Source organism: Vigna angularis, chromosome 6 (genome assembly GCF_016808095.1).
Source record: "Vigna angularis cultivar LongXiaoDou No.4 chromosome 6, ASM1680809v1, whole genome shotgun sequence".
Lineage (NCBI taxonomy): Eukaryota > Viridiplantae > Streptophyta > Magnoliopsida > Fabales > Fabaceae > Vigna > Vigna angularis.
Genome location: NC_068975.1, coordinates 18,234,737 through 18,245,650, shown reverse-complemented (window position 1 = coordinate 18,245,650; position 10,914 = coordinate 18,234,737). Strand labels below are relative to the sequence as shown.

The following is a 10,914-nucleotide window of genomic DNA, read 5'->3' as shown; positions in this document are numbered from 1 at the left end:
CTTTCTTGTTATACTAAATACGAAATACAATAAGAAAGTTATTTTCTTTCTTATTGTACAACAATACTTGTTCTACTGAATCAATTATTTTTCCATTTTGTTTCTATCAAAAGACATAGTTAGGAAATATAATACTTTGTGCTAATCTCTTTAACAAAATTAAAAAAGAAAACATGAAAACATATCTTTCAACAATCTAACCAAATATATTCACTAGGACAAATTGAAGGTTCAACCTTTGAAAGGTTACTTTGAATTGCATTTTCACCTTGCTTAGTTTAACTAAGTGAGAAGCACTTAAATACTAAAGGTAAGAAAAAAAATCATATCCAATTCAATCTATAATTATCTGAATTTATAGTACTTTAAGTTTCGTTAAATATATGTATTTAAAGTATAAATTTATATTGTTTTAATTTTAAGTCTAATCCATTTAATTAGATTTAAATTGGATATTTTTTTTTGGATTTTGAAACAAAATCAAGATGTGTCTATATCATTTCAAATTATAATATGTTAGGTCAAATTAGATCAAAGTAAGTAACACTCGGTCATATTAGGTTTGAGTTAAGAAAATGTGTTAAGGTGAGCCAATTCGACCTACATAGATTGACATAACACGTGTTGAACTAAAAATGAGTCAACTTAACCCGACTTATTTTTTTGTGAGCCATAAATTTTGTAACCTGGTTCTACCTACCACGAACTGATGTGTTGATTCACATATGAATATTTTGTTATCTCAATTTATTTTAAATACTTATCACGGTACAATCGAAGTGTTTTAACTGGACTCATCTATTTATAGCTCACCAATCATTATTATAAATATAATAGTTGGAAATTAAAGTTTAACCTATGTAATTGGTTAAACAAAGAAATTAACATCTAAATCAAAACATTATTGAACAACATTCTAGCCAAAATTCAACTTAGTTGGACTAGGCTCGAGTCGAGCTAAGTCTATTTAAGTCAGGCCTAGGTGGTCAAGCTAAGTTGAGTTGGCTTGTGTTGGGATGAGACATTGAGCTCACATCAGATTATGGCTATGTCAAGTTGAGTTCATTGATTCCAAGTTAAGTTGAGTCGAGTTAAGTTAAGCCAAGTTGGTCTAATCTCATCATCTTCAATTAAGTTGTGTTAGGCCTTGAGTCTAAGCAATATTAGGTTAGATTGGGCATTGATTGAAGGGAGTCCAAAGGATTTCAAGTGAAGTCAGGATCAAGTGGGATCAAAATGGATCAAGTTATGTCAGGTCAAGTCAAGTTAGTTCATGTTCATGGTTATCAAATTCATGAATTAACTCGTTAACTTGTTTGACGTTTCCACTCATCCTAAACAAGTTAACTTGAAAGCAAACTCTTTTGGAACAAATTCAGTAGACTCATATATATGTTTTTACTCGTGCTAGGGTTTTGTTCATATTATTCGTGGTCGCAGGTTGTTGGTTGCCACTACATCATCATTAGTGGTCATATTCGTAATCACATTTGTGGATGATCATGTTTATTGTGGCATTTGTGGTCATGGTGATGCTTGCAGTGGTGTTCGTGGTATGCAACATTCATGTACTACTTTCTTACTACACTAGTAAATGTATGGAATAATGAGAGATGAAATTTATGTGTAGAATAGAGTTCTTACTCGCCTTTCGGCTTTAAATTTTTGGATCTCATGATTTATTTATGTTATATTAAATAATTCAATCACTTTTCTTATATTAATTATGATATGTATTATTAATTAAATTTATTATAAAAGATAGTTGGGAAAATATAAAAAATATAAAAAGTATTAAAAATATATAATATGATCCACTAATAATAATAATATTTCATTAAAAAATATATAAAAATTTATTTATAATATCATATAATAATAAATTATTATATTATTTATGAATATTTTAATATTTTTTATCTAAAGTAAAATTCTTACAAATTTATTATTCGATATTACATGGAGTTTATGTAAAGTCTTTGACTTTAACAACATGTTTGACTTCAACCAATACATCAAATCAAGATTGATTTGCACATCAAATCAAGATTGATTTGCACATCAAATTCAATCTAACTATGCAAGTGAATATAATCTAGATTTTATTTAATTTAAATTGTTTTGGAAAAATTCAAATCAATTTGATTTAGTTAAAATAATCTATATTTTAGATCTAATGTATTTGAGAAAATCCAAATCAATTTGATTTAATTAAAATATATCTATATTGTAGATCTAATGTATTTTATTAGATAGGATTGGGAATCCATGATCACCCTAAATTCCTTATATTTTCTAATAGTCAATTTTAGTATTATAGCTAACTATAATTAGTTTAATATTAAAATGAAAAATTGATCTAATTAAAATAACATTATTTTAAATTAAGATAAGTATATATTTTTAGTCACTGTGTTATCTTTACATTTTCATTTAATCACTTACTTTTAACATGAAATTTTATTTAAAACAATAAAAAATGTCATTAATTTAAAACTAATAAATAATTTTTCAAGAAGTAAAAACAGTCATATTAGATATTTCCTTTATATTTCCAAGAGGTTTATCTTCTAATGCGAGAAATGTGGTAGGCTAAGAGCTCGATTTGCTTAAACAATTCATGTTTCGATAACTAAATAATTAATGAAAATAGTGTTGGCAACAAATCTGGTCTAAGCAGTATAGACTTGAGCTCCTTATACACTAAATAAAAAGAGGTGATTGAGAAAAGAAACTCCACTTAAGATGACTAGTCAAATTTCTTAAAGAAAATTAGTGGTGATCTGACTCGGTGACGTGATTCGAAGCTTAAGACTCTTCTTTCTCCTTTGATACACAGATAAGAAGGGTGGGACAGTATAGGTTAGTAAGTACAATTTACTCTTACACGTCTTAATTCTCAGAGATCATGCCGAGACACGATGACAGGTTTTCTACAGTCCAGCAGAAATTACTCCCAGTATTTAATAATATATGTCTCTTTAGAATCAATAACTATTGTAGAAAACATAGTTTCCAACACCAGCCAAAGATTGACCATAATCAGATTTCCTAATTCCCAAAAGCTGTTTCCTACTCCATATGCTACTGCTACAACAGGAAGAAAAAGGAGAAGGGGAATAAACCTAACTACAACAGCTAATGGAAATAATTTACCGCTACAAGTAAGAAATCAGGACTATACAAGCAGTCTGAAAACAAAAGCTTCATTCTGCTTAACCAAGAAAGAAATAGGGGAACTAGAGGGCTACATCCAGCATAACCAACCCTTTCTTTCAAATTTTATTTTTATTTTGTTTTTTTTTTCCACCGGGAATTAGGAAGCGTGCAGCATCACCTAAAGCATAAGAGAAGCTACAAGCAATGTCAGAGTGGATAAAAAGATGCAGACAGTGACCTTAGCCTGTGCATTTCGCGGTGGTGGTGCTCCTGGTCCAGAAATAGGGCTTGATGGCGAAATTTTAGAAAGTGGAGGCAAAGGGGGTTCTGTCACTTCATCTTCAGTCAGGAGAGGGGCTGGAGCCATAGCTGGTGGCAAGAGAGATTTATCCATGCCTTGCAAAAGGCCACCTACTGCAACCGGTTCCATGTAAAGAGGTGTCTTATCGCCCAAATTTAAGCATTTGTTCCCTGTGTCAGGATGAGGAACAATAATATCAGTAATCAGATGGGAAGACTTCATTGTAGTCCTGAATTTGCTATGAAAACAATTTGAGACCCCGTCAAAATTATGATGGAAAGTGAACTAGAAGGAGTTGTGAGGGAAAATTACAAACTTAAAATGAATTACGGAAGAGAACTAGAAGCAAGAAGTGCCAAAACCCTAGAGTGATTAAACAGAAAATATCAAAACCAAATAGTGCCGAAGTTGCACCTTTAGTTCCACGAACAGGAAATAAAGGTTTTGTATGCACTTACTTCTATATCTATTAGCTGTTTTTGGAAAGTCTGTGATGACACCGTCAATTTCAGCATCTTGAACAAATGTGTTGATCTCCACATATGCATCTGACAAGAAATCCCATGCCTGAGATACAAACTCATTGCTGAATGTTTCCACGTAAACAGAGAGATTGGAAGCTTTGAACTTTGATACAATCTTTGTAGAGGAAATCAGGAATAATTCACTAACAGGATATACAGATGCCTTTTTGACAACCACAGAATGAGCAAATCTTTTGATATCCGAAATAGCTGAATCAACAGCACCACCAACTATCTCGTCAATCTTGTAGACAAGCTCATATTTGGCTTTCTCTTTGAATTTCAATAGCACAGAACTATTAGTGGATTGAATCATAACTTTTGGAGCACCTGGTTTATCATAACCTGATTTGCTCAAAGTATCAATGACTGCATCAGTCACACTTAAGTTTTGATTCCTTGCAAGATAGGCTGCATTCTGACAATGAGTAAACAAAATAATTTTAATAAAATAAGAGAAAATAAATTTATAGAAAGAAATTCATTATGTCACGCTAAAAACACTTATTATCTTTCATACTTAAAAAATAGAAACCACACAACTCTCTCTTTCCCTCACTCTCTCTTAGTGATTTGAGATCCCTAATGTGATTTGGATGGGGAATTGGATTAGGGAATGAGTGCAGGGCTCAAGGTTGTCTCTTTGAAGTTCGTACTTAAGAAGAAAGTCAAACAGGGCACCAGGTTTATTACATGCTTATATCAAGAAGCAATGATGATTTATAGTTGCATGTGATGCTAATTACATCTAGTAATGCTTCTGTGTCCCAATAATTGCTTGACTCCCTTCTCAATGTTGCCTAGGGATTTTACAAGGATTATATAAATGCCCCTCATGAATAAAAAAAGTCATTTTTTAAGTTTTACCGTATGGCTTACACTCATTACATGTTCACATAATCTACAACTAAGGAATGAATAGAAAACTGAAATAACAGGCATAAGCAGAGCACACCTCAATGATGATCATAACATTTAGTGTGGAAGTGTGAGCTTTTGTCAAGTTCAAGAAATCTGACAGTGTTAAAAATTGACCCTTCTTGTTGTATTCTGGGTTCCTATACAAATTGTTATTAGAATATGGGTTCAACATTAAGGCTGCAGGGAAAAAGAACAAAAAACACAGACGTCAAGTATTTGTATATATTTTTTTCATATTTTTGAAATACATAAATACATTAACAGAGGTTATTGAAGCACAAAATGAAAATTAAAGTGAGGGCAAATTGAATAAAAATTTTCATGCTATTTTTCCGAGAAGCTATAAATAACTCCGGGATTTGTCAGAGCATGATTTCGTGCACCTCCTTCAGGTCCATATCCAGCTTTAAGGAATATCTTTACACAAATAAAAACACCAAAAAAAATTATGATAATATATCTGTAAGATTGATTATGCTGTACAGAGAAGCAATAATGTTACTTTCGTCTCAATTATTCCTAACGTATTATTTGTCTGTATAGTGGATGTGTATCTCATTCCACATGAGTTTCCACTTATTTAAGGTATATATCATTTATTGTTTGATAGATCTTTGTAAGAGAATACTCTTCTCAAATATTCTGTCTTGTGTATAATATTGTAAATAGGTTGTATCTTGTTCTGGTAGTTACAGCTGTTAGGTTGTTACAACAGCTGTCATTGATTAGACAGTTACAACTATATTACAGTTCTAACTAGTATAACTATTGTAGTTATTCAGATATTCAAAACTAACAAAAAAATATTCTTCGGTTTCTAATTACTAATACTTCTATCATTTCTGAGTTTTCTTTCAAATTGATAGTCTTGCATGTAAATGAACTGAATGAATAGTATTGGACCATTTGACTTACGGCTCAAGCTTTTTATATCATCCCATGCCAAGTCGAATGTAAATATTCCATTGCCAGATTTGATCTCTGGGATAGTTTTACCAAGTCTACTGAAACTTGATTGAGCAACATTTGTGCTCTCTATAAGATCAATAGAGCTTAAGCAAAAAGGTATCCCATCCTTGGACATTTGAACAGGACAGTCAAGAACATCCACACCATCTGAAATAGCCTTCTCATATGCTAAGTCGGTACAAGGAGGATAGTCTCCACTTGCTCCATATTTTGAAATAACCAAAGTGTTAACTGAAACATGATCAGAATGAATGTATGTGGTTAACGATGATGTAGTCTGCACAAGCATAGAGGTATTATGAAATGAATTGATCATGGATACACTAAATAACAAGATGAGTACACAATCATAGAAGCATAAAAGCATTGCTTTTAACGCACCTTTCCTTGGAGCATTGAGGCCTATGTGAGCAAAGCAGTCTGCATAAGAAGAATAGAAATCAATAGTCATTTAAGGGGGGAAATTTTATACTCACGCCTACATGCATTCTGAAGTTAGTGTGTGTGATTGCAATGTAGAATCCGCATGAACTAAAATCAAGCAATGAAGTACATACAAATTTTTAGAAAAAATCGATAATGTAATTTTCAATTTGGAAAGATAATAGCATGCAATTCTTAAGAGGAAAAATATCTATATTTGTGCTAATTCAGTAAGAAATTTACATAGTAAAATAGCACACAAATGCCAGAGAAACTCGTTTAGGGTTATTCATAAAAAATGCTTAGCACACAAGGTATGCAGTACACTAGTAACAGGGACCATAGCTGCATCAACTCCATTGCAATGAACAAATACAGCTTCTCAGTAGAAAAAAAAAATGCTGATTGGAAAGGAGATTTGATAAGTTCAAATGCACATTATATTATTGAAGGACATTCTAACAAAATGAAGAAAGACCTCACTTACCTATAGTTTCAGATGGAGTTAAGGGGAAATCAGACAGCAGACCATCAACAGAGAAGTTTCCATTGTCAATGAAATTGAGGTACTCAGCAACAGGGTCATAACTGTAATTATAGCTGATTGGGATATCATTCATAAAATCTGAGGCAAAGACTTCCAGTCCCACTTTGTGCGCATCAGAGACCAAAGATGTATGTGGTAATATATAACGACTTGATGGATCTACAGGCCATATGTACAATTTGGGAACAAGTATTCCTGAAGCAAATGTCTTGATAGATGTTAAATTTTTTAACAGCGAACCATAAGTCTGATTGGTTGATGGATCTACTTTATCTTTCTCCAGAAACCTAAAGACCAGTTTTGTTTTGCTTGGGTTGACGTGTGCCCTTAAACTTCTCAGGAAACTAGCTTCAGGTGATGAGATATAACTGACATTTACTGTTCTAGAAACAGTAAGTACAAAATTTTTCATACTCAAATTGTGTTGTGCATAGAATGCATCATGCTGCAAAATATCAGAAAAAGAAGGGTCTTAGTTCTGGAAAACTAGAATACTGGGTGATGAAAATGCATTATACCTGAATATTCAACCACAATCCTGGTGGGTTTGGAGCTTCCTTTCTAAGCAAATCATTCACAGTAAGAATTTGACAACTACTGCCATCAAACCTGCTTGTTCGAGTATAATCTCCCTGAATCACTGTTCAGTACCCAGCAATTAGTATGTATGTATGTGTGTGTATGTGTAACTGACATGTAAAATATAGATAATATTAGTGTCTAACATAAAGTATATAAACAATTAATTAAGAGGTATGCAACTGTAAGCTGTTTCAAAGAACATTGTTGAAAATCTCAGTTGATTATAAAAGTTGAAAAAGAGACTTGGGCTTAAAACTATCAAAAGATTAGTTGTTGTGTTTATCATCATCATAACCCATATAATATACTCAATGCATAATACCAAAATATGGGTATATCTATAACTCAGGGCCTCCAAAGTCTTGATTTATACAGCTAGACATTATACATGACTCACAAAACAATCTATTATAATGTGAAAATAGCTAGTCTTAAATGTATAAGATGCAAAGAAATTGCATTATCAAAATAATAATTATCAACATAAAAGTAATTGAAGATAGGTCACATGCTTGAGAGAACTGACTTAAAGGGGATAGCCCAAATGAGTAGAGGATAGCTTGATCAATAAAAGAAATAAGAATAAACTTCACTGTCATAAATTTCGCACTTGCCTGGGCATAACCTTTGATACCTTCTGCAAACAATCTAATTAAACATGGCTTAAGAACAGTAGAGCAAACAAAATCAGGTATAATTTTAATTTAAGGTTTATATATATTAAATGGACCTTAAATTAGCAGGAATTATCTGTTTTAAAATTTGAGAGGCATATTTCGTTCCAGTTTTGTACACTATGATGTTTGGCAGTACAGTATCTCGTAATTTGGAAGTGTGATTACCGAGTATACTATTTTGGCACCTCCATTTAGCTTATTTGGTGTGTTGTTTGGATATTCATAGTTATTAAATCCATGGAACCATGTTTTCTTTCATTTGTGTCACAAGTCTGGACGTTCCTACTGTACCAGAGTTTCTAAGAGAGGAAAGTAGAACTAGAGTATCCTAGTTTCTGAATGGGTGCGCAGCACTATCTTCAAGGTTCGGAAGTCCAAGATTCACAAATGTGAACCTCAGGGTTGTCTTGCTCTTCTTCTCCACTTATATCATCCAACCCTCTCAATAAGTGCTAGTGTATATGTATTAGAAACGGTATGGGTGTACCACACAGCTGTTAGTGACAGCTGTCAACAGTCTTTGTTAGTTAGTAATGGAGTTTCTTGTACCTATAACAGGAGTTTATAGAGAGCTTGTCCTGCTCTCAGTGAATAGATGATCATACTCTAGTAGTTCTTAGATTTGGTTCATACAAAAGAATTCTGTGTTGTATGTTCGTAGATCCTTCTGTAAATCTTAACAAGAATCACAAACTTAAATGAAAATGATTTTTACTGTTAACTTCTAAAATTATTATAAAACATCTATGTATAAGAAACGAATCAGTTAATCCATCAATTACTGAAAGTATGTAACAATAAAATTACATCTATAACATAAGTTGAACTTACAAAGGACATTCGAAAGCAGCTCCTTTAGGGTGTAGTCGACAGAAAAATAGCCACTGGTTTGTACACCATTAACTGAATAAGTCTTACTTTTGAATTCAGAAATATGACCAATGTCAGTAGCATTTTCAAGTTTGATGCTTGGAATGCAGATTCCCTCTCCATCTTTTGTTAATTGCACATCACACCATAGAATGACGTTTGCTAAACTAGTTTGTGCAGCAAGACTATATGCAAAGTCACTGGAGTCAGGATATATCCCAGAAAACCCTCCGCGTGCTATGACCAATGGTGGACTTCCTGCAAAAGAAAGTATCCAAGTGAGTTTCAAGACACAAAGTACAGAGCAGAAGTTTTTCCTAAAACTAAAGAAAAGTGTCCATAAATCATTCAAGTACATGTCAAATGCTATTCAAACAGTGGCTTCTTAATTTATGCGAGGAAGAAGGCTCTAACATCTAATTATATCTAGACTTCTATCAATGGTTGAAGTCCTTTCCATTATAACCATACAAAGACTTCAATTTCTCGACTCACAAACAGTCCATTTCACCAAAAAAATATGCTCTGTAAATTAATTTCCCTTTGTTACATACGAAGAACTCAAACTATTTCTCTTTTAATCTCTTCATATTAGATAATTCATAACTCAGCTATATACAAAAAGTATTAAATATCTCAAATTTCCACTTGCTCTACACTTTGGAACTTTCCATTCATCACATGTAAGGTTTAATAGAATATTTACCAATATGAATGTAACCACAGTTCAAAAACCTTGTGTTAGTTTTTTGAGAAGAGACATTGAGGAAATTCAACACCAATCAATCATGAATGAATCTATATACGATACCAGGATAACATATTGACACAACATTCAATTGAAAATTTTAAGCCAATAAGTTTACGGATCTTCTACTTACATAGTATTTATCTTATTCATTTTTTATACAATGTGGAACTTTCAACTCACTTTGAATTTCTAACACCTTAACTGCATGCAAAAACAGATTTATCGATTGCCGATAACAACTCAGCTACATCACTCCAACAAGTTGATTCCTAATTTCCATTTCCATACTCTAATTATAAAAACATCAAATACAACTATACAATTTTCTAAGGACCAGAACACAGTACTCCACAACATCTCAATCGTCAGCCTCTTTTACTTCCATTTTCACCAACAAAATTTCAATTAAAGTATAAGCAACAAATGCACACTTAATTTTGGAATTAACAAGAACTCGACGATGAAGAACAAATTTCACTGATTTCAATTTTTTTAAGCATTTCCTCAGAACCACATGCAGAAGCAAAGAAAGAGAAAGAAGAGCGAAACGAGAGACGAACCAGAGAGAGTGTTCCAAGAGGTGGTTTTGGATCCTTGAGCAGAGACCAGAGGCAGCACCGAATGAAGAAGAAGAAGAGAATGCATCAGAGAGAGTAAACAGAGAATAGCGCGTGAGTTCCACATTCCGGTGAAGTTTGAGTTTCCGGCGAAGTTCCGACTATCCCTGCAGGAGAAAAAGTCCAGTGATTTGGCCACCTTAACGTGAGTACTATGCCTTGTTATATACAGAAAAAGAGAGAAGTGTTGCATTTGCTGAGTGGGACCCACTTAATTTGGGAAGACTAGTGTTATTATTATCATTACAATGTCTAACAACCTCTTCTATAATAATTAATTATTAAAAAGTAAAAACAATGAAATTTGAAACAAGGTTTACAAAAATATTTAACTTTTAATGAAATTTATTGAAAGGTAATACATACATATATGTGTGTAAACTTATTTGATAAGAAACTGTATAAATTTATTAACATAGTGACGTTGAAAAGCAAATGAAAAAAATAAATAAATAGCATCAACAAATTGTTTTAAAAATTATATTCCCATTGTAAATTTTTTTATTTTTTCCTATTATTCAATCACAAATAACTTTGTATTAATGAGTCTATTAATATTGATAATAATTATTT

General features: G+C 32.3%; 1 protein-coding gene across 1 annotated transcript; it reads right to left on the bottom strand.

The window, feature by feature from the left end:
* Positions 1-2,962: 2,962 nt before the first annotated feature.
* Positions 2,963-10,549, bottom strand: LOC108343305 (glycerophosphodiester phosphodiesterase GDPDL3-like). The gene is made up of 9 exons (XM_017581500.2): positions 10,285-10,549; positions 8,935-9,231; positions 7,363-7,484; positions 6,785-7,289; positions 6,256-6,294; positions 5,821-6,105; positions 4,940-5,082; positions 3,919-4,402; positions 2,963-3,630 (listed from the first exon to the last, which is right to left on the bottom strand). Exons 1-9 carry the CDS (start codon positions 10,532-10,534, stop codon positions 3,338-3,340), a joined length of 2,418 nt encoding a protein of 805 aa, XP_017436989.1. The 5' UTR covers positions 10,535-10,549; the 3' UTR covers positions 2,963-3,337.
* Between the last annotated feature and the right edge of the window lie 365 nt (positions 10,550-10,914).

Excerpts from the sequence above, each read along its gene's own strand:
- LOC108343305 (XM_017581500.2), bottom strand. The coding sequence starts at position 10,534 with ATGCAACACTTCTCTCTTTTTCTGTATATAACAAGGCATAGTACTCAC. Across the intron at positions 7,290-7,362 it reads GATTGTGGTTGAATATTCAG|CATGATGCATTCTATGCACA; the intron begins GTATAATGCATT and ends GATATTTTGCAG. Across the intron at positions 3,631-3,918 it reads AACAGCTAATAGATATAGAA|GGAACAAATGCTTAAATTTG; the intron begins GTAAGTGCATAC and ends ATCCTGACACAG.